We start from the raw sequence: 21,808 nt of genomic DNA, 5'->3' as shown, positions 1-21,808 counted from the left end.
TGAGCTTGGAACAAAAACTTGAATGTAACAATACATGAGAAAAACTGTGCTCACACTACAGCAAAATAACCGACTTCTTCAATTTTTTTTGTTCTGGTTATTATTTCATCAAATTCTCATTAAGATGCCTTGAGTTACTACTAGCTTGTTAGGCAGACCATGATTAGAACTTATGAAAACGCATCTTGATTGAATCAAAATCTAAGGCCAACAAATTTGGAAGGTTCACAGCATATGACCATCCATTTATATGGGAACCTAGTACCTAGTTTGATATCACAAATTTTGAACATACTTCCACATCTTGGCCTCTGAGAACAATACTTCTATTGGTATGCAATTGATGTAAGACACAATTTACTATTTAATTATTGTAATTTATTATTTTTGGTATTTTTATGTAAAAAAAACGTTATTTTAGGTTTAGGTGATTTATTTCCTTGTATTTAGGTGCATTTAATGTTTTTTAGGTCAAATTTAATTCCTGTTATGGTTAGGTATCAATTAGGAGTTATTTTAGATTATATTTTCTTGTCTGTCAAGTTTTAAGGAGCCCTTAAATAAGCTCTTAAGTCTGTAAACTTTTTTCATAGTTTATTATCAATAAAAATTCAGACTTTTGTCTTTTGTGTTCTCTGGTGGATTCCAGGCCTATCACCTTGTGGGTTCAAGGAACCCCTCGTGAATTCGAGGTTTACTACCTAGAAACTAACAGTTTAGTTTTTGTTTCATCAAGAGAGCATCGTGTGTGCTTTCTCTTCAGGCTTCCGCGACATCAGTTGGTATCAGAGCCTTGACTTACCCTGGTCTGATTGCTAATCGGTGAGACAGTAACCACCACCACAACAACGACGAATAACTTAGCAAGTATTACGTGACGTACAACAAGCACTCACAAATATCTATGCTAGGATGGCGTCGTTGAAGAATGGAAACAATAGGGATAACTGTAGTGGAGACATAACTTACGGGCAACCTATTGGTAAGCAAATTTCATATAGACCTTATAAGAGAATTGCAAGTTTTAATGGTTATTTTTAAAAGAAGATTTTCTTGATTGGTTGCTTGATCTAGAGGATTTATTTGACTATGATAATATTTGTTATGAGAGAAAAGTTGGACTTGCTTTGTATAAACTTAGTAAGTATGCCTTATGTTGGTGGGAACGAGTACAATCAGATAGAATCCGACAAGGTAAAGACAAAATTCGATCATGGCCAAGGATGAAAAAGATGCTTGCTTTCAAATTTTATTCTTTGGATTGTGAAAAAATCTTGTCGTATACAATACAAGATTATTATTGGCCAAGAAGTTCATACTTGAATTATTTTGAAAAGCCAAATATTCCACCGTTAAAGAAAGAATTACATGTTAAAGAAAATATCGTTCTTGAAGAATATGGAGAAGTCAAAGAACAAAATATAGAATTTTCTAAGGAAATTAATGAAGGCCTTTTTATAGAAGAAGAACCTGAAATCAAGATTGTGTAGGAGATTAATGAGGACCCCATTATAGAGAAAGATCTTGAGGTTGAGATAGTAGAGACCATTAAAAAAGAAATTATAGAGGAAGTTGTCAACGATCTCAATGAAATCAAGTTAGATAATTGCAACATTCAAACTCCTATTATTTTATTGGGAGACACCGAAACAAAGTTTATTGATTTTATTCGGGTAGAAAGATTTGACTTGATCATTGACTCTTATTTGGTGAATATTATCAATTACATGAAGATCAAGGGAGAAGAAGTTCAAGTTGCCCAATTAATAACTTTTAAGTTTGGCAAGAAGACAAAGAAGGTGAAGTATTCAAAGTATTTGTTCTCTTGGCATGAGAGATTTCAGATTTCAGAGATGAACTTGGGACTAGTTTGTTTCAAGTGGAGGAGTTTGATGTAGGACACAATTTACTATTTAATTATTGTAATTTATTATTTTTGTATTTTTATGTAAAAAAACGTTATTTTAGGTTTAGGTGATTTATTTCCTTGTTTTTAGGTGCATTTAATGTTTTTTAGGTCAAATTTGATTCTTGTTATGGTTAGATATCAATTAGGAGTTATTTTTTATAGTTAGATATCAATTAGGAGTTATTTTAGATTATATTTTCTTGTTTGTCGAGTTTTAAGAAGCCCTCAAATAGGCCCTTAAGTCTGTAAACGTTTTTCATAGTTTATTATCAATAAAAACTTAGACTTTTGTCTTTTGTGTTCTCTGGTAGATTCCAGACCTATCACCTTGTGGATTCAAGGAGCCCTTCGTGGATTTGAGGTTTACTACCCAGAAACTAACAGTTTAGTTTCTGTTTCATCAAGAGAGCATCGTGTGTGCTTTCTCTTCAGGCTTCCGCGACATCAGCAATGATTGCAATCCCTTTCTGCAATCTAGCATGAGGGGTAAATGAAGATAAAGAAAGAAACATAAAAGGTAAAACCTGACCAAAACTGTGCTCACATTTAAGCAAAATATCTATAGAACATATTAATCATAGGTGACAGTTCACTAGAGGTCTCACTCAACACAACAAAGCTTTCACCACTTTAGTGGCATTAAACTTTTAAATATCAAAGCCAATTTTGACACATTTTCCAAGAAAACAGAGAGAACAAAATTTCAGTTATCCAACTAATGCTTAGAAATAGAAAAATGGTTGTCTATCAACATGAGGCTGCGGGGGGGCTCTTTTATCAACATGGCGGTCGAAGTCATCTGTAGTGAAGATGTCATCTCCCTAAGAATCAAATATACAATAGTCTCAGTTATGATTAACACATGATCTCCAAAAAAACGAAAAATTACAAATACAAGAATCAGCAGGTACACAAACCAAAACAAACCTGCTTATTCATTTTCTTCTTTGTCTTGGGATGAAGAAACTTTTGTGGGAGTTGATCTTCATGCAAGATGAGGTTCTTGGAAATGGCCTCCCTTCCACCTTGTGGCAAAGACAGTGAAAACTGTAGAGGGACAAATGTCAAAACACATGCATGCAAATAGCTAGTAAAGCTCCAATCTGGATTCTAAAAGGCCTTGAGAATGAAATATCCACCAAACAAATCCAAAAAATACTTATCCTCTATAATGTATTAATATTTTGATCATAATAGGTAGGAACCAGTAAGGAGGGGATAATTTCTATAACCAAATGGCAGGAAGCAGTGATGATAAGACAAAGTACGCAACAATCAAATGGTAGGAACAAGATAGAGAACACTACACTTGTATAGAACAAGTGTTTGCTAGTAAAAAACTAACAGAATTAAGCTACAATTAGAAGCATAATAATTCCTGTGAATCGCACATTTGGATATACTTAATTTTGAAACTTTCAACACAATTGTCAACTTCGTCACAGCAAGTTCCAATTCAGTATTCAATTATCATTTCCAAACTCAATCCCATCACATTGTACATCTAAAGCCAATTTATCTAACAATCAATCTAACTTAATCAAATCAATCAAACATCCTAAATTCAAAAACCAAACAAACCCCAGATCATATCAAAACCCAACACAGCATCTTTCATTAGAACAATATGAACATACACTCACCCTCTGTTCTCATCAAAAAGGAAATGTTCAAAATTTGAAACTTTTCGATGAAGCAAACAAAAAATCCGAACACCCAATTCGAAATCCAAATTGGGGAAAGGGGAAAATTATGAAAAACAAACCTTTGGATCGTGGCTCATGGCGGCTTCGGTTTGTTTCCAAGCTCCACACACAACTCCAACGAACTTTGTGGCGGTGAGCTTCGGTGTGTGGTGTGGTGGAAGTTTGGGCAAGTAAAGGACGGCACAACCCCAGAGGAGGAAGCAGAGGGCATGGCGAGAACTCTTTCTTCTTCGAAATTGTTCTGCTCTGGCGATCCATGTGGCGGTGGTGGAGGTTCGGCGTGAAGGAAGCAGAGGTGAAGGCTTGAGCTTTTGTCTGAGGGCTGATTTTCTTTCTTCGTTCTGTTTGGAGTCTGTTTGGAGAAGGGTTTAAGTGTGAACTTAATGTTTTCCACATGGCGATTTTTTATTGGCTAGCATAAAACCAATGTTTTACGCTAGCTCCTGATGGAATGTTTTCTCTTATATTACCACAAAGCATATATAAAATCATAATATAATAAGTATAAAAGAAATAAAATGCAACAATTTGGTAGCAAAGTGGAAAACTGATGAAAAACTTCAGCAAAGGAAAAAAAAAAAAAAAAAACCACTTCAATATTAACCTTAGACCATCCACTATTAAAAAAAAAAAGTTTACAAATTATTCACAAAGCCTTTGTGACTATAGTCTACAACCTACTAGGCAACTTGTTGATGTCACCACAATAACTTCTTCAAAATAAATCCTTTTATGAACAACATGTCTGCTTAATGAACCAAAACCTCTAGTGCAAAGTATTTTTTGCTTTTTAAAAGAAAACACACAAAAGAGAGAGAAAAGAAGTTCTAAGAAGGCCCAATACATCTGCATTCAAAAGTTATGATAACCTTTTAAATATTTCTGCAATGAACCTCAAGGTATCTCATTGAATTATTTTCTCCTATGAACCTCACTGTAAAAATAAATTATGCAGTTTCAAACTCTCAAGCATTGGTTTTTCAATGGTTTTAAAAATAAATCATCAATGGTTTTTCAATAAGCATGGAATTTTTTTTTCTCTCAACAACTTCAAGTATTCATAATTCATCCTTTCAATTTGTAAAAAAGAATCAAGTCTAAGGTGCTATATATAAGGCCTGTTTGGTTTGCGTTAGGCTTGGATTCATTTTCTATACTCAAATCTTATACTCATTTTTTGTTTCCAACTCTTTTTTTTTTTTTTTTTTTTTGGCATTAATTTTCAGCTACTATCTTCCCTAACTTTTTTTTCCCTGACAAACCTAACAGATACATACACAAAGGAAGCTTTTTGCAATTATCCCTCCTACTAGAAACCACTTCCCTCCTACAAACTAGCCCAAGTCAAAGCAAATATGCCCAAAAATAAACACCACACAACCAGGGATCCACGATCAAATAGAAGTATAGTCCCACCTCTATCACCACCACAGCTAATCAAAACCCACCTCATCACCACCACCAAATTCAAACCCATATACACACAGCCACTCCACAACCACCCAGAGAGAGTGGAAAAGAGAGAGAAATAAACGGTTATAGCAAACCCACCCCCAAACCCAAATCAAAACCCAAACAAATCACCACACCCACACCCACCATCAAACCCACAATCACAACCACAACTTGGATTCATCATCACCAAACCTAATCAGCTTAGTGCCAAAAAAGAAAAACCTAACCAATGTTGATCTAGCCAAAGAGAGAGAAAACAAAACCACAACTTGGATTGACCACCACCAGTCCCAATTGGCATAGTGCCAAAAAAGAAAACCCAAACCAATGTTATTAGCCAGAGAGAGAGAGAAAAAAAAAATCTTACCGCAAATAGAGAGTACATTCATGTCCAGTAGAGAGAGAGAGAGAAATTGTTATCATGGATTTTGATTTTGGGACCAAAGAGAAGGGAAAGGCGGAGAGAGAGAGAGAGAGAGATTCATTGGTGGAGTGGAATACAGCTAAGTGTGGGGTCCTAAATTTCGAGTTTATTATAAAAATTACATTATGTTTATTTTTGCTGAAAATGAAAATGTACAAAAGTTGTTTTCATTTTTTTATATTCAAATTCGCATTTTTTGGATTCTGAAAATGAATATTGAATACAAATTTGCATATCCAACCTTTATTTATTTTTTTTTTTTGCGGTGAATCCCACAAAAAATTGAAAATAAATACATAAAACATCACTTTTTTCTTCTAATCAAACTCAAACACCTTCTAAAAACAAGGTTTTTGTCTCTCGCAACCTCACTTGAGTGAGCTTCAAGCAAGGGACAAGGGAGCCTTTAAATATTTAAGTGATTCTATTGAGCATGCTTTATCACTAGAGCCAACTTTAGTATCTCGCTTGGGCGACCCTTAATCTCACTCGAATGAGCTTCTTTAGTTTCCAATTCTTCAAGCATTCTTTTTTTTTTTTTGAAGCATGAAATATTCATTCAAATTTGAACAGAGATACAACATAGATAGTATACAAACACAGGGAGAAATCACAGACAATTACACACCACTTTCCTCAATGAACCTGAGAGCCTAGCAATATTTCTGAGATTGCATATTAACATTTTGGGATCTCTTTCCTTGGGCTCAAGTGGTGGGCTCATTAAAAGAGAGAAATTACTTGTGGTATTCGGGCTGGGAAGTCCTTGGGCCAAAGAAGATAACATTTGAAAGCCCAAAACCGATTTTTGGCCTCAAAGGACCTTTGGGAAACACTGCTGCCTTTCGAACCCAGGCTCACCGGTCCAACACCCATCGGAATCTGAAGACCGCCATCTTCCTCTCTTTGCTTTCTTCCTCCGACCCGTCTCGGCAAGCAGCACAATGATTCACAAAAACCCCCTTCCTCCAATCGGACAAATCTTGAGACCTAGACCGAAGAAACCCACCAAAACCCAAAACACCACAAATAAAGCAAAAGGAAGGAAGCCACTCCATTTGAAGACTAGATCTGAAATAGGACTGGAAGAGCTTTATTCCTCTATCTAAAATAGGCTTAAGTGTATAATTTTACCAAGTTTAACATTGATGCAAATACAACAAATTTGAATCCAATTCAAACAAAGTCATGGACCAATACTAAAAGCCAAACATATTAGTTTTATTAAAAAAAGGAAGAGGCTATTTAACATTAAAATTTTTTATTTTTATTTTTTGAAAAGTAGTAATTTATTTTAGAGTGAGACTCTAAGAGTGAGAGAGAAAGCAAAATCAACACAAAATGCAACAAACAGCCACCCCTCATCCATAGTAACAACTTAAAAATAAATATTAGTGTATATTTTAAATCATATATATACATGTGCCAGTTTGGATACACTGAAAGTTGCGTTCGTTTTAAATTCATTTCGGAATTTTTTTTTTTTTTTGCGTGCTGAACATAAATTCGCAGAGACAATTATACGCATGAGTACAAATAGCAAAAAGATAAAAAATGACCCACGGTATCATACATTTAAAAGTTATTTTATACAGTGTTTACAACAATACACAATAAGTGACTAATATTTTTATCTAAAAAAAAAAAAGAATACATGATATTTATACTTATTTTTAAAATAATTATTCTAATAAAAAAAATAACTAGTAGTATCAAACGTACATATAAAGACAGATGATAATCTGCTGACTGATGTTCATCAGATTACAGAAAACGAATTTGTAATTCTAGACTTGTGCACGAAACATATGTACATTTTTTTAAAAATAAAAAGACTGAAGGCATGTCAAAAAAAAAACTGTCGAAAAACAGAGGCACGCAGACGCGTTGACTTTTTTTTTTTTTTTTTTTAATTCCAACCGATGCACTTTATGACATGAATGAAATAAGCAAATGCACATATTTTATAAAACAGTAATAAAAAATACTTTTTTATTATTTTAATTTTGAATTTTTAAAAAAATAACAAAATTAAAGCAGTTCATCAAAAAAAAAACTTTGTGCCGAAAACAGAGGGAGCAAAGTACAAGTACAACAACGCAGTCCACAGGAATAAAAAGAGGATCAGAACAATAAAAGAGTGATCAACATGATGAGTGACACGTGTTAATCACCTCGATCCGCAAAACCCTCGCTAAAATCCATAATCTTCTTGTCCTATCTTTCTCTTTAATAACACTTTTTAAAGCTGTCTCTACTCTCTACTCTCTACTCTAGCCTCTCCATTTAACATTCATCGCTTCACTTGTCTTTCTGCCCTCTTTGTCTTTTGATAGATAATTCATATACCCTGCTCCCTCTTTTACCTTGGATCTGAAGGGTTTCCTTTCATCAAAGATTGATTTTCTCAGTGTTGAAGCGGAAGAAAACATGATCAGAGCCCATCAATCTCTATTAAGAACAACTACCACTTCTGATTCGACTTCTTCTAGCTTCAAATGTTCGACCCACTTTTGGTAATCCACGCTCGTTCTCAAATCTCCTTGCGCAAAAAGAAAAAAAAAAACCCAAATACCTCCATAACCTTATCATAAGTAGCTTCTCGATACCTACACCCACCATAAATAGTAAGTCACCTCAATCTTATCTTTTAATCTCTTTTTTTTTTTTTTTTTTACCAATCTATATACTATTTCCCTCCCCACTCCAAAACCAAACTTTACTGCTTTATTTTCAATTTTTCTTCTTGTTGATGTTCTCTGAAGTAGTGTAATTTGATGCCGTAGCTTAGACTAAGATAATCCTCAAGCTTTAGACCCAGTTGAAAATTATTCGTCTTGACCAAAAAGGAAGAACTTTGTGTTTGTGTGTGTGTGTGTTTGTGAGAGAGAGAGAGAGAGAGAGATTTTGGAGTATATATATTTCATAAAAAAAAAAAAAAAAAGCAAGTGGCGAAGATGAGCTTGAGTGCAACCGAGGATGATTCGGCTTCAGAAATTCATATTCCAGCTGATATTGATTGGCATATGCTTGACAAATCAAAGTTTTCTTTCTGGGTGCCGCTTTGTTTTCTGGTGTATCGGCTGCTCTTTATCCAGTAGTCGTTTTGAAAACCCGGCAACAGGTTTCTCCCACTCCCATTTCTTGCTTTAAGATGTCCTTTGCCATTATGCGCCACGAGGGCTTAAGAGGCTTCTACAGAGGATTTGGTACCTCCTTGATGGGTACCATCCCAGCTCGAGCGCTTTACATGACTGCACTTGAGGTCACCAAGAGTAATGTTGGGACTGCACTGTTCGATTAGGCTTCTCCGATACCAGGCCACGGCTATTGCTAATGCTGCTGCTGGTTGAGCTCTGCCATGGCTGCTCAATTGGTTTGGACCCCAATTGATGTTGTGAGCCAAAGACTAATGGTGCAGGGTTGTGACTCTAGCTGCAGCAAGAACTAATCCCCAATGTCTCAAACAAATATAACAATGGTATTGATGCGTGTCGGAAGATTGTGCGTGCAGATGGGCTAAAAGGATTGTATAGGGGATTTGGGATTTCCATACTGACTTATGCACCTTCCAATGCGGTTTGGTGGGCTTCTTACTCTGTGGCACATAGGCTAATTTGGGGTGGTTTTGGTTGCTACATGGGTAAAAAGGAGGATGCTTTGTCAATGGGAATGGGTGTAATTTTAGGCCGGATTCAAGAGCAACGGTGGCAGTGCAAGGGTTGTTGCTGCTATGGCTAGTGGGGTTTCGGCTATAATTACTATGCCGCTTGATACAGTTAAGACAAGATTGCAGGTTTTGGATGGAGAGGAAAATGGGCGGAGAAGCCACTACAGTTGTGCAAACAGTTAGGAACTTGGTCAAGGAAGGTGGGTTTAGAGCTTGTTATAGGGGTTTGGCTCCAAGGTGGGCTTCATGTCTTTGTCTGCAACAACATGATCACTACCTATGAGTTTTTGAAACGGTTGTCTACCAAGAGGCAAGAAGAGAACAGAGATTTACTTCGTGATAGATACAGCTGTTAGATTGAATTTTACAAATGGATTTTTTTCCTATGGCTATATTAAGCTAAGATTGGCTGCTTCCAATATGCTGTTTATATGTAAATTCCTCTCTTTCCTCTTTTTTGCCACTTGTTTTAGGGCTTTCTTCTTAGGGTGGAGATTGGAAATTATTCCTGGTCACTTTAAGCTTTTCTAATTCCCCAATTCCTCCTATGAATAGGTAAATGGAATTATCTCTCCAATCCAAGAACCAACTTTGTTAAAAAGATGATTGCCTTTTTTTTTTTTTTTTTTTTTTTTTTTTTAAGGTAAACTGGAACTTCATTAACAGAAACAGAATAACAATCCAGCCTACAAGCTTCCAGGATAACGAGGGGCAGATTACAATTATTACAACAGTAACCAGCTTTAAGAGCAGCAGAATGAGCTGCTGCATTCAGAGCTCTACTCCCCCAACGCAATATTTACAACTAACAAAAGACAAACTTCATTCAGATATATTACTAATTACAGTAGATTGGATCTTTTGTACATAAATAGGCTGTGGCTCATCCCATGTTATTTCATATTTTGCTTGCTTTGAGGATGTTTTATGTCTGTTTGGATATTGCTTATTACTGAAAACTAAAAATTCGGTAGTAAAATAATTTTTAAATTTGTGAATAGTGTCGTGGAAGTCAGTTTTAAAGAAAATTTTGCTAAAATAAGTATTTGTAGCTCTTGTAAACAGTGCACATAACTCACTCAAAAAATGTAGCTCATTCACAAACGCAAACGAGTTTTGTATCCAAACTAACACTTAATTTAAAATTTCAGTTTGGATCATAAAAAAAAAAGATTTTATTTTTCTCACTTCAGCTGACAGGAGAAAAAAGTGAAATCCTTTCTAAAGCTCAACTGCTGACTGCTGAGGCACGAATTTCAGATATTTTGCCTTGCTAAAAAATGTTTAAAGCATTTCCTTTGAACTACAAAAAAGGGGGCATATTCTTGTCATGAAGCATTAAGGAATCCATGGACGTATGACACTTTTGGTTTCTCTCTCTCTATCTCTCTAGTAATACTTATGATATATATAGATATTCTAGTGCGTGAGGCGCACGCTGTTGCAGCCTGCATGTGCAAGGCTGCAAGCATGTATAAAGAGAACTTATAAATTTGTGCATTACAAACTTTTTATTTTTTTATTTGCTGAGAGATGTAGATTAATTAGATTGATTTGGCTTTGACATCAAATAAAAGCTGCTAAACTGAGCCCATAGATTTGGATCAGTTTGAATACAATTTATTTTGCTGAAAATTAAAAATTAAACACTGTAGTAAAATAATTTTTAAATGTATAAATAGTACCGTGGGACCTATGAACAGTGCATGAATAATGCATTTTATCTCCTATACAATGAATCACTGTGGTCACAGAGTGTGCGCTTTTTCCTATCAAAATCTTATACCAAGTTTGCATATTGACTTGAGGTATTAGTCAAATTTAACTCCTCAACACCAGTAAAATTCATAGCCCTCAGACAAGTGATTCTAACATCCTTGTTGACTCTTGGATGTGGATGAGAGAGAGAGAGAGAGAGAGGGAGAGAAAACAAGTTATATAGGCGGACAAAAGTATATAAAATAGGTAGAGAGCAATGATTTATGTCTTATTACGTGATAGACAGCCAAGGCAGGGATAAAATTTTTGTATTTTATCGTAGCATAAAAAGAATACAAACCCGCTGGCAGCTGATATGCAAAAGCAAAACCCATTTGCCAACACAAAGTAAAAATACAGCACATTGCTATATATGGACCATTTACGAGCGCCCACACTAAATGTGAGATATGTACCAAATGCTAAATATTTGACACATATTTCACACTAAACTTAATTTTAGCCCATTTAGTAGATGTGGTATATGTTATTTTTTTTGCAACATTGAACAGTACCGTGACAAATTTGCTACGGTATGGAATGCATGTGGCAAAATTTTTTTTCTTTTAATGTGTAGATTGTGTTGATGAGTTGTAATAAATATTATTTTAATGTGTAGTAAATATTATTTTAATGTATAGAATTGAATTATGAAACATCTGATAAATGAGATGTCGTAAAATAATGTGGTAAAATAATAAAATAAGCCTTTAGTATGGTAAACCCATTTGCCAATACAAAGCAAAAATACAGCATTGCTATATTCGGACCATGCACTTACGCCTCAGCAATTATTATGAATTTCTATGGACCGTTTAGCTAACAGAAACAGCGTGCTATTCTAAAGCCAGATGCTCCTAACTTTATCTTTATGCGGAAAACGTGAGAGAGGACCATCTGTCATTTGTGGGGCCGGGCTACAACTTGGAATGGAGCCGAGGTTCCCAACAAAACCGCACAAAGGATCTGAATAAACTTACACCTTTGCCATATCCATGAGACTGAGTTTTTCTTTTCTCCCCCTTCTGCTAGGTTTTAAGAAACAGAATAATATCCTACATTACATTTACAAGTCACAACATAAGCTAAATGAAAGTAAAGAACTTAATTATCCAATAAACATAAGTAAATTCAAGCAAATACATAACAAAGTCTTTCCATGGTGGCATGGGGAAAATTAAATCCCAACCGAGTAAAAATACCCTAATTTATAATCAATTAAACAGCACATTCGCAGCCTACACATCATATTCAAGATAGCTTTCCTAAAACAGAAGACTAAGAATTAACCTGACCTACTAAATTAACAGTAAACAACTAGTGAAGATACACCCAGCATCAAGGTCGGGCTCTCTTATTGCTGCAAGATGGGCATTTATACTGCTTAATATGCTCAGCCCTTGCTGGGGTGATCTTAACACACTTCCCATGGAACCACTTCTCACAAATATCACAGCAAATCCAGAACTCATCAGCTGCATAATTCTCTCCACAAGCCCCGCACAATGTCTCTCCATGCTCCTCATCATCTTCCTCTTCCAAACCTTCCTCGTCATCATCCTTTGACTGAATTGTCTTTGAATACTTCACCTGAGATTCAGAACCTCGCTGCATATGCCAAACCAACAAAAGAACTATAAATTAGAACAGCAAGGCTGCTAGGTAATTGTTCTGCAAAATCTGCATGCATATGGAAATTAATTATTATTTTCCTTGTAATAATGTATGTGAAATTTTCCAGATAAAAAGGAACACACCAAACAGTATTCACCCATCCAATCATTTGGCTTACATAATGACAATGAAAAAATGGGCATGTCAAAGTTGTGTCATACCTTAGAGTTCGATTTAGATTTGTTGCTGCTGTGATTTGAAACTGACGACTTCTCCTTCACTTGTTTCTTGACTGTCCCTGTCACAACCTCAAATATTGTTGGTAGATCATTTATCATATTAAAAAGGCGTTTCCTGCACCAAAATAACAACAATCTATTATATAATGAAATAACAAAACCTCAAAGGCAGCAACCACTAAAATGGTGAAACCACAAAAGGTCACAAGAAAATGCAGTTGGGGCCATAGTTAGCGAACTTCAGAGCAAACCAATGTTAGCAAGACTAAGCTCCCCATCCTGGAGCATAGAGAAATTTATAAGACCAGTCCCCCTTTTCTGGCCTTCAACCTTGATGAAATACAGTATTGCCGTCAACATGATACAACTGCTGCAAGCATGACTAGAGATTCATTAAATCGAATCTAGACATTGACTCTCTTTATAGTTCATGTTAAAGAAAGGAGGAGGAAAAAAAAAACTGCATTAAATTTTCAGCAAAAATAAAGTTCTTTCTCATAAGATATATGCAGGTAAATAACTTAACTAAATTCAAGTGAATAAGGAAATTCAGTCAGGCAATGTAGAAAGCAAAGGACAAGAATAAAACTTTATGTTATTTTATTTTTTAATTAAAAGGTAATCCTACTCAAACATAAAGGATAATCAAAAGGTGGGTCCCAATGAGCTGAAAAATAAATTAGAGCAGATATTGCTACATTGTATTTGCAATTTATTTTCCAATCAGCATCTACCTTCCCTAAATTAGTTTTAGGAAAAACATTTAACATTATAGATCTGGTTAACACTTATTGCAACATTTTCAGAACAAAAATTCAGGCAGAAAAATAAATCAAACATGTTTAATAAAAAATGGAAAAGAAAGGGACTAATTGTATGAGGTCTTAACCGGCTTTACTCTTTCCAAACAGAACTAGATCAATCAGTTGCAACCAGCTGTGACTAATCTTTCAAGGTAACTAGCCTCATCACACACACTTCACGTGTGCAATGAGACTTTTTTTTTTAGCCAAAAAAAAAACCCCGTGTTTTTATTTTATATATATATATATAATTTTTTTTTTTTTTTGAGAATGTAATNTATATATATATTTTTTATTTTGAGAATCTAACTTATAAGTGAATAAAGTAATTTGAAAATCAAAAGGAGAGTGACCCTATTTTTTAGGCAATGTTTTAGTGAGAGTTATAGTTGTAATTTGACCAAATTATTTTTTAGTTTTGTCTCTACTTAAATATAGGGGTATAAGGGCTTTTTTGAACCAAAAAAATGAGGATGCCAAACAAAAGAAACCCCTTAAATAGTAGTATAGATAACCTAGAAGCAGCAATTTTTTTTTTTTTGGACTAAAGAAGCAGCAAAATCAAGTGTTTTGAGGGCTACAGTAAGTAGTTTTCTTGTCCAATTATAGCATTTGAGATTCACAAAGTACAGATATTTGTCAGATTATAATGCTTACATACTACATTACTAAAACAGCATAATCCCTAGTTAACCATTCTATGTGACACAAAACAAGAGATTAAATCATAAAATCAACTATTAAAGGACCCATTAATGAACGTTCAGATATATATATATATATATATTAAAATATTGGTGTGTTTGAATACTGTTTATTTACTGAAACTGAAAACTATTGTTAAAAGTACTATAGATAAAATAAAAGTTAGTTGAAATAGTACAGTGGAGTCCATAAATAATACAAAACATGCAGTGGAGTCTATGAATAGTAGCAAAAATAAGCTGAATAGTAAAATAATTTTAATTTCCATCCCAATCCAAATGCACACTATGACTCAATAGTATGAAGTAAAAAATTGAATAAAAATAAAGGCCGACATTTTTTTTTTTTTCCTTAAATTTTTGGTAGCTTACTTGGGGAGTGGGATAAAAGGTGAGAACAAGGTTTCAAGTTCCTTGGGGACTAACTAGATTTTACTTCCAAATTAAACATCCTAATAACTTATTAACAAATAAAAGTTGTCTTTTAAAGTAAAAAAAAAAAAGCATCTGAAAGAGGATGAAGAGAAACACATACCTATCGGCTTTATCAAATCCAAACCTAGCACCAAAATAAAAGGCCACAGAAAGTAACCAAGCATCACTGTGGACAGCAACCAAGGATAACCAGTCCTTCTCTTGCATCCCATCTCTGGCAAAGTTAATACCTAGTGCAGGCTCTGGAAGCTCTGGAGCACCTCTTCAGCAGGTAAATTGACTTCCCACTGCTCACCGGGATATCCATAAAGGCAAAGATTTTCTTTCTCTGTAAAGAAACAAGCTTTTCATATATGTTACCAGCCAGAGCCAGAGAATGAAATGATTGCTAAATATATATATATATATATATATATATATATATATATATATATATATAGGTAATAAGGCCTACAGTATGCAGCATTGCTTTGTAAGAGTCTTATTAGTTAAAAGTAACATATGAGTATCATTCATTATTATAGGAGGAGTTGAGTTCCAAAGATTCATCCTCAGTACCCAAAGAGATTCAAGTAAGTAAACATATTTTATTTTATCCAACTTCCATTAAACTTCAAAGCTATGGTTGGATAAAAATCCAGAGTGGCTATATTTATTTGTACAAATAGTTGTTGAAGTTGAAAATATAATTAAAGAGAGAGTTTGATTAACTTACAGTTGGAGTGCCATATAATTCGACAATCCTCCAAATTAATTTTAAATAACATAATGGTAATTTTAATTTAGAGGGTTGAACAAGTAAAGCATCTCTTAGTCTTAGTCTTAGTCTTCGTCTTAGTAATACTAATATAGTATGTATATGATTGATAGATAATGTGTGAAAAAACATAAATGAATAATAGAAAATGAAGAAGGGTATTGTTGTTGGTTGGTTGGAATAAAAAAGAACTTCTTCTTTCTTTGTTTTGTGAATCAAGGCATAACAATGTGTTTTTTATGAATATTTTAATAGTAAAAATATATAGAAAATATAAATAAAAATATTTTTAATAATTTTTTAATCGCCGAGTCCCGCCGCACCCGCACCCTACTTTTTCAAAAATTACCGAATCTCGCACCCGCACCCGAGTCCCGAAACGCACCCGTGCTTCATAGACAGTAAGTAGTTTTCTTGTCCAATTATAGCATTTGAGATTCACAAAGTACAGATATTTGTTAGATTATAATGCTTACATGCTACATTAGTAAAACAGCATAATCCCTAGTAAACCATTCTATGTGACACAAAACAAGAGATTAAATCATAAAATCAACTATTAAAGGACCCATTAACGAACGTTCAAATATATATATATATATTACAAAAATAGTGAAACTGCGGGTGTATTTGGATACTACTTATTTTGCTAAAACTAAAAATTTATTGCTGAAAATAATGTAGATAAAGATAAAAGTTAGTTGAAATAGTACAGTAGAGCCTATAAATAATACTAAAATGTGTAGAGGATACATGAATAGTAGCAAAAATAACCTAAATAGCAAAATAATTTTAATTTTCCATCCCAATCCAAACGCACACAATGACTCAATAGTATGAAGTAAAAAATTGAATAAAAATAAAGACCGACATATATATATATATATATATATTTTTTTTTTCCTTAAATTTTTGGTAGCTTACTTGGGGAGTGGGATAAAAGGTGAGAACAAGGTTTCAAGTTCCTTGGGGGACTGACTAGATTTTACTTCCAAATTACACATCCTAATAACTTATTAACAAATAAAAGTTGTCTTTTAAAGTAAAAAAAAAAAAAGCATCTGAAAGAGGATGAAGAGAAACACATACCTATCGGCTTTATCAAATCCAAACCTAGCACCAAAATAAAAGGCCACAGAAAGTAACCAAGCATCACTGTGGACAGCAACCAAGGATAACCAGTCCTTCTCTTGCATCCCATCTCTGGCAAAGTTAATACCTAGTGCAGGCTCTGGAAGCTCTGGAGGCACCTCTTCAGCAGGTAAATTGACTTCCCACTGCTCACCGGGATATCCATAAAGGCAAAGATTTTCTTTCTCTGTAAAGAAACAAGCTTTTTCATATATGTTACCAGCCAGAGCCAGAGAATGAAATGATTGCTAAAATATATATATATATATATATGTATAATCAGGGCCGACAGTATGCAGCATTGCTTTGTAAGAGTCTTATTAGTTAAAAGTAACATGTGAGTATCATTCATTATTATAGGAGGAGTTGAGTTCCAAAGATTCATCCTCAGTACCCAAAGAGATTCAAGTAAGTAAACATATTTTATTTTATCCAACTTCCATTAAACTTCAAAGCTATGGTTGGATAAAAATCCAGAGTGGCTATATTTATTTGTACAAAATAGTTGTTGAAGTTGAAAATATAATTAAAGAGAGAGTTTGATTAACTTACAGTTGGAGTGCCATATAATTCGACAATCCTCCAAATTAATTTTAAATAACATAATGGTAATTTTAATTTAGAGGGTTGAACAAGTAAAGCATCTCTTAGTCTTAGTAATACTTATATAGTATGTATATGATTGATAGATAATTGTGTGAAAAACATGAATTGAATAGTTGAAAATGAAGGAAGGGTATTGTTGTTGGTTGGTTGGAATAAAAAAGAAGAAAATTATGTAGCCTTGGTACTTTAAAGGTTCAAATCCATTGTAACTATTGAATTATCAAAAAAAAAAAAAAAAAAAGATTTGGTTGAATGAGGAGGGTGTAGATCTATAATTAAATTATGAGTGCTACTAAAAATTTACAAAATTTCAGAGAGACAGAGAGACAGAGAGAAGAACCCTAACTAACCAGGATCACACTGCTGATAAAAGTCATCAACATCTGCACCAACAAGTAAAGTAGAAACGAATTCAATATGAGAAACGAGAAAAAGAGAAAACATTTGAGAGAGAGAGAGAGAGAGAGAGAGAGAGACCAGTGGTAAGGGCTTTAATCATGCCAGCTCTGCGGCCCTTGAAATCCCTAAACACTTCCTCTACCGTACGTGGGTTGTAAGCTGCACCGCCGTCCATCGAATTTCCAAACACTTTCCTTCTTTCTTTTCTTTCAGAAAGAGAACAGAGAAGAGGGAAAGAAAGAAAGAAAGAAAGAAAAGATCGAAAATTAATTTATCAGACTGAGAAGAGAGAGTACCAAAAAGGAGGGAAAGGTGTGAAAATATTTGACCTCTCTCTTTTACGGATTTGAAATTATCTACTTAACCGGATTTCATAATTCTTAGGGTGGATCTGAATATTTTTGCATATTTTATTTTTTGGAGTTAGAAAATTGAAATTGGGCTTTTTTTATTTTTTTATTTTTTTATTATTATTATTATTTTTAAGTAATAAAGGGCTCGATCAGATTATCAAATCAAATGGTTGAGCTTCAGATTTCGCCACGGCAGAGGGAGGACCCACCACAGATAATAGTAACATAGTGGGTTTGTGGGACCCTGATGATGATTATGAATGGATGATACGAAGAATTTTTTTTTTTTTTGGGGTAAACCAAGAATAATATTAAAGCAGCAATTTGGATACAGTTTAGAGCATTCGTATCAGCTCATGTAAAATTTCTGTCTATTTTACATGAAAAAATCCATTTTTTTTTATTTTACACATTTACTCTTACAATACACCCACATCAAATCATCTATTTTATCACATCTTTTATTTAAATCATCAATTTTTTCTATTATTTTATTATTTCTCAACTAACCCATTTTATATGTGCTATATCTCTCTTTCTTTTCATTTGTTCTGATTCTCTATACCCATCTCTCTCCCTCTCGGTCATCTCTCTATACCCATCTCGTCTCCCTCTCGGTCTATCTCTCCACAACTCCGATTTTTTCTAACTCTGATCCACAAGCCGGTCTCCCTAGCTCCGATTAGGCTCCGATCCACAGCTCCGATCTCCCTAACTCCGATCCACAAGCACTGGTCTTCCTAGCTCTGATCACAAGCTCCGATCCACAGCTCCGATCACAAGCACCGATCCACAGCTGCACCGATCCACAGCTCCGATCTCCCTAACTTCGATCCACAAGCACCGGTCTTCCTAGCTTCGATCAGGCTCCGATCACAAGCTCCGATCCACAGCTTCGATCACAAGCACCGATCCACAACTGCACCGATCCACAACTCCGATCTCCCTAACTCCAATCCACAGCTTCGATCTCCCTACCTCATGTATCTTTGTTTTTTTTTTTTTTTTTGGAGCAAGTGTATCTGAGTTGAGTTGTCTGTATGGATGTGTTTGTGTGTGGGTTTGTTTGTGTGCATCTGAGGAAAAGAAGATGAGGAGGAGCTAAGGTTGTTGAGCACGGAGAAGAGAGAGAAAAATTGGTGCAAACGGATAATATTATTTTAATATATACACGAGCTACAGTACCCGTGTATATTTACACGGGTACTGTAGCTCATGGAAAAATATGGTTGATTTTACAAATTTTTACACCCACTGATGTGGGTGTTTTTTTGCTCAAAATGTGTAAAATTTACACTGTATATGTATTTTAGAAGACTATAACTGAGCTGATGTGAATGCTCTTATAACGCCAGCATCTTGCGTCTAGCCTTCTTTTTTTTTTTTTTCTTTTTTTTTTTTTAAATTTTAGTTGTGAAGCGCATTTTGTGGTTGTCTAGTGAGTTCCATGTACTGTTTACGAGACCTATAAACCTCTTTTTTTAACAAAATTTTTATTAAAAATGGGTCTCATGGCATTATTCACACATTTAAAAATTATTTTACCACATTGTTTTTAGTTTTTAGTTTTCAGCAAAATAAGCGGTATCCAAACAAACCCTAAGAACCCCTAACCGGGGAGAGAAGTTTGAGGACAAATCCTCTCATAATACACGCCAATACTATTATAATATAAAAGCATTGAAATGTCCACAGGCAGACTATCAAAAATCACAAAGTCCTGCTGGCTAAAATGCCCTTTCCTAGCTAGTGCATCGACGTACTTGTTGGCTTCACGGAAGTAATGAAGCAGCTTGACTTGAGGAATGCGACTAGAGAAAGTCCTACAATCCACAATAAGGGAGGAGAGGTTAAGATTAGTTCTATTACCATTAGTAATCCATTCAAACACAACCTTTGCATCTATCTCAATCTCAACAGTAGGGATGTTTAGAGATAAACATAATGATAGGTCATCCCTAAGGGCCCAAAGCTCGACCTCTATGCTAGAAGAGACCCTAATATTATGGGTGAAGCCCTTTATCCAGCCTTCGTTAGCATCACGGATCAGACCACCTCTACTGGCTCGACCAGGGTTGCCCAAGGACGAACCATCCGTATTTAACTTCACCTATCCATTGCTCGGCCTCATCCAATGGACCCTACTAACTTCCCTGGTCATCGCCTTACCTGGTTTATTGGCACAAAGTATGTATTTAGTAGCAGCATGAGTAATGGAAGACCATAAATTCTAGTTAGGCCTAACTCCCTTGAAAGCAATATTGTTTCTATGAATCCATAAATTCCACACCACAAATGAAAACAGAACATTCTAAGGAGTCAGATCTATTCTATGAGTTTTAGAGTTCAAGTTTTGCTTTAGCCATGCATCAAGTTCAAGCATAAAGAAATCTTGCATGTCCAAAGCTATCATAAATTTGTCTAAACCGATTTGGCAAAGCTACAGTCACGCAGGACATGAATAATAGATTCCCTTCCATTGTTGCAAGTTTAGCAGTGAGCACCTTGAGTTATACCCCTCTCTTAAAGTACTTCCTTAACAGGAATGCTTCAATGGTAGCACTTCCATAAGAAACACTTGATTTTTGGCATGGAATCAACCTTCCAAACCCAATCTCCCTTGAACTTGACAGGTGAACCATTATCTCCTTTGGCAATGGTATAGGCAGTCTTTTAGTCAAAATCTCCAGAGGGTGAATAACCCCACACCACTTTATCTTCACACGAATGACTAGATGGAAAAGGAACAGCTCTAAGCATCATCATGATCCTATCTGGAAACACAAAGGAACACCTCATGAAGTCCTACCTCTCTCCCACATGAACATCTCTCATCATCCAATGCTCATCTTCTCTCCTCAGAGGGCCTTCAACCAAGCTTCTAAAACTTCCCATGTCTAACCATTTGTCATACCAAAAATTCAACTTGCTATTAGAATCAACTTTCCACTTGGTTCCTTGCTCAAGGATGCCACTACCTCACTTCATTCCTATCCATACACAAGATCTGCTCCTATTGGGGTTTCTATACTTATTTCTTAGGACTCTCACCCAATCCATATCATTTTCCATTTTGCATCTCCAATTCAATTCGGCAAGCAAGGATAAGTTTTTAGGCCTAGTTGCTAGCAACCTAAGCCTACCCTCCTTTTTGGCTCTTGTTACTGTGCTCCAACTGATCATGTGTAGTTTGCATTTATTCGGAGTTGACACCTAGATGAAGTTCCTAGTTACCCTGTCCAAGGACTCAAAAACTCGAGTAGGGAGCATCACATAAGAAGGGATGGTGGTCAACACAGATTGTCCTTTCCATCCTGCAAGTTTAGCTTGCACCCTCTCAATTACAAAATTATAGACTCGGCTGCTTGAACTAGGTTGCTTTAGAGGAAAACCAAGATACTTTCCTAGATTAGGGGTTGATCTCATGTCTATTATGTCACATAACTCCTTTTTCTTGCTAGCTACCGCATTCAGAGAGAAATAAATTCTAGACTTATATTTGTTGATCTTTTGTGTTAAGATGTTGCAGAAATAATCAATAGCATCCATTATTCTTTCTCTTCAAATTTAAAGCTAAGGAAGATATGGATAGAGTTCTATTTGGAGGCCTGTGGTTCATTGGAAGGCACTTTGTGGCTATTAGATTATGGGAGCCCAACTTTAAGACTTCCATGGTTGAGGTGAATACTGTAGCTGTCTAGGTAAGGTTCAATGAACTCCCTGTGGAGTACTGTGACATAGCGGTACTTCAAAAAATTGGGAATGCTATCGGCCCAATGTTGAAGGTGGATGCCAATACAACCTTAGGGGCTCGAGGGAGGTATGCACGTATTTGTGTATGGAAA

General features: G+C 35.1%; 3 protein-coding genes across 3 annotated transcripts; 1 reads left to right on the top strand and 2 right to left on the bottom strand.

The window, feature by feature from the left end:
• Positions 1–2,454: 2,454 nt before the first annotated feature.
• On the bottom strand, positions 2,455–5,531 carry LOC136063989 (uncharacterized). Its single transcript, XM_065765071.1, has 4 exons — positions 5,438–5,531; positions 3,675–3,967; positions 2,837–2,956; positions 2,455–2,730 (listed from the first exon to the last, which is right to left on the bottom strand). Exons 1-4 carry the CDS (start codon positions 5,457–5,459, stop codon positions 2,632–2,634), a joined length of 534 nt encoding a protein of 177 aa, XP_065621143.1. The 5' UTR covers positions 5,460–5,531; the 3' UTR covers positions 2,455–2,631.
• Positions 5,532–8,310: 2,779 nt separating this feature from the next.
• On the top strand, positions 8,311–9,765 carry LOC112032003 (uncharacterized). The gene is given in 9 exon segments (XM_024064709.2): positions 8,311–8,536; positions 8,539–8,785; positions 8,787–8,842; positions 8,845–8,942; positions 8,945–9,154; positions 9,157–9,217; positions 9,220–9,320; positions 9,322–9,413; positions 9,415–9,765. Coding segments are annotated over 9 exon segments (1,056 nt in total). The 5' UTR covers positions 8,311–8,451; the 3' UTR covers positions 9,521–9,765.
• Positions 9,766–12,008: 2,243 nt separating this feature from the next.
• LOC112019912 (PHD finger protein ALFIN-LIKE 4) lies at positions 12,009–17,943 on the bottom strand. The gene is made up of 5 exons (XM_024052455.2): positions 17,689–17,943; positions 17,562–17,594; positions 16,564–16,792; positions 12,758–12,890; positions 12,009–12,530 (listed from the first exon to the last, which is right to left on the bottom strand). The coding sequence occupies exons 1-5, from the start codon at positions 17,783–17,785 to the stop codon at positions 12,261–12,263; spliced, it is 762 nt and encodes a 253-aa protein (XP_023908223.2). The 5' UTR covers positions 17,786–17,943; the 3' UTR covers positions 12,009–12,260.
• Positions 17,944–21,808: the final 3,865 nt, after the last annotated feature.

This window comes from Quercus suber, unplaced genomic scaffold, assembly GCF_002906115.3.
Source record: "Quercus suber isolate HL8 unplaced genomic scaffold, Cork oak 2.0 scaffold_605, whole genome shotgun sequence".
NCBI classification, from domain to species: domain Eukaryota; kingdom Viridiplantae; phylum Streptophyta; class Magnoliopsida; order Fagales; family Fagaceae; genus Quercus; species Quercus suber.
The sequence above is the reverse complement of the archived record's forward strand: the minus strand, read 5'-3'. Positions and strand labels throughout refer to the sequence as shown.

What these genes read in the sequence shown, in the direction of transcription:
- LOC136063989 (XM_065765071.1), bottom strand. Translation starts at nt 5,459, where the DNA reads ATGAATGTACTCTCTATTTGCG. An exon ending in GAATGTACTCTCTATTTGCG is followed by an intron (nt 3,968 to 5,437) that starts GTAAGATTTTTT and finishes TTCTCCAAACAG; the next exon opens with ACTCCAAACAGAACGAAGAA. An exon ending in CCATGAGCCACGATCCAAAG is followed by an intron (nt 2,957 to 3,674) that starts GTTTGTTTTTCA and finishes GTCCCTCTACAG; the next exon opens with TTTTCACTGTCTTTGCCACA.
- LOC112019912 (XM_024052455.2), bottom strand. Translation starts at nt 17,785, where the DNA reads ATGGACGGCGGTGCAGCTTACAACCCACGTACGGTAGAGGAAGTGTTT. An exon ending in GGATTTGATAAAGCCGATAG is followed by an intron (nt 12,891 to 16,563) that starts GTATGTGTTTCT and finishes ATTTTGGTGCAG; the next exon opens with GAAACGCCTTTTTAATATGA. An exon ending in AATCTAAATCGAACTCTAAG is followed by an intron (nt 12,531 to 12,757) that starts GTATGACACAAC and finishes TGGCATATGCAG; the next exon opens with CGAGGTTCTGAATCTCAGGT.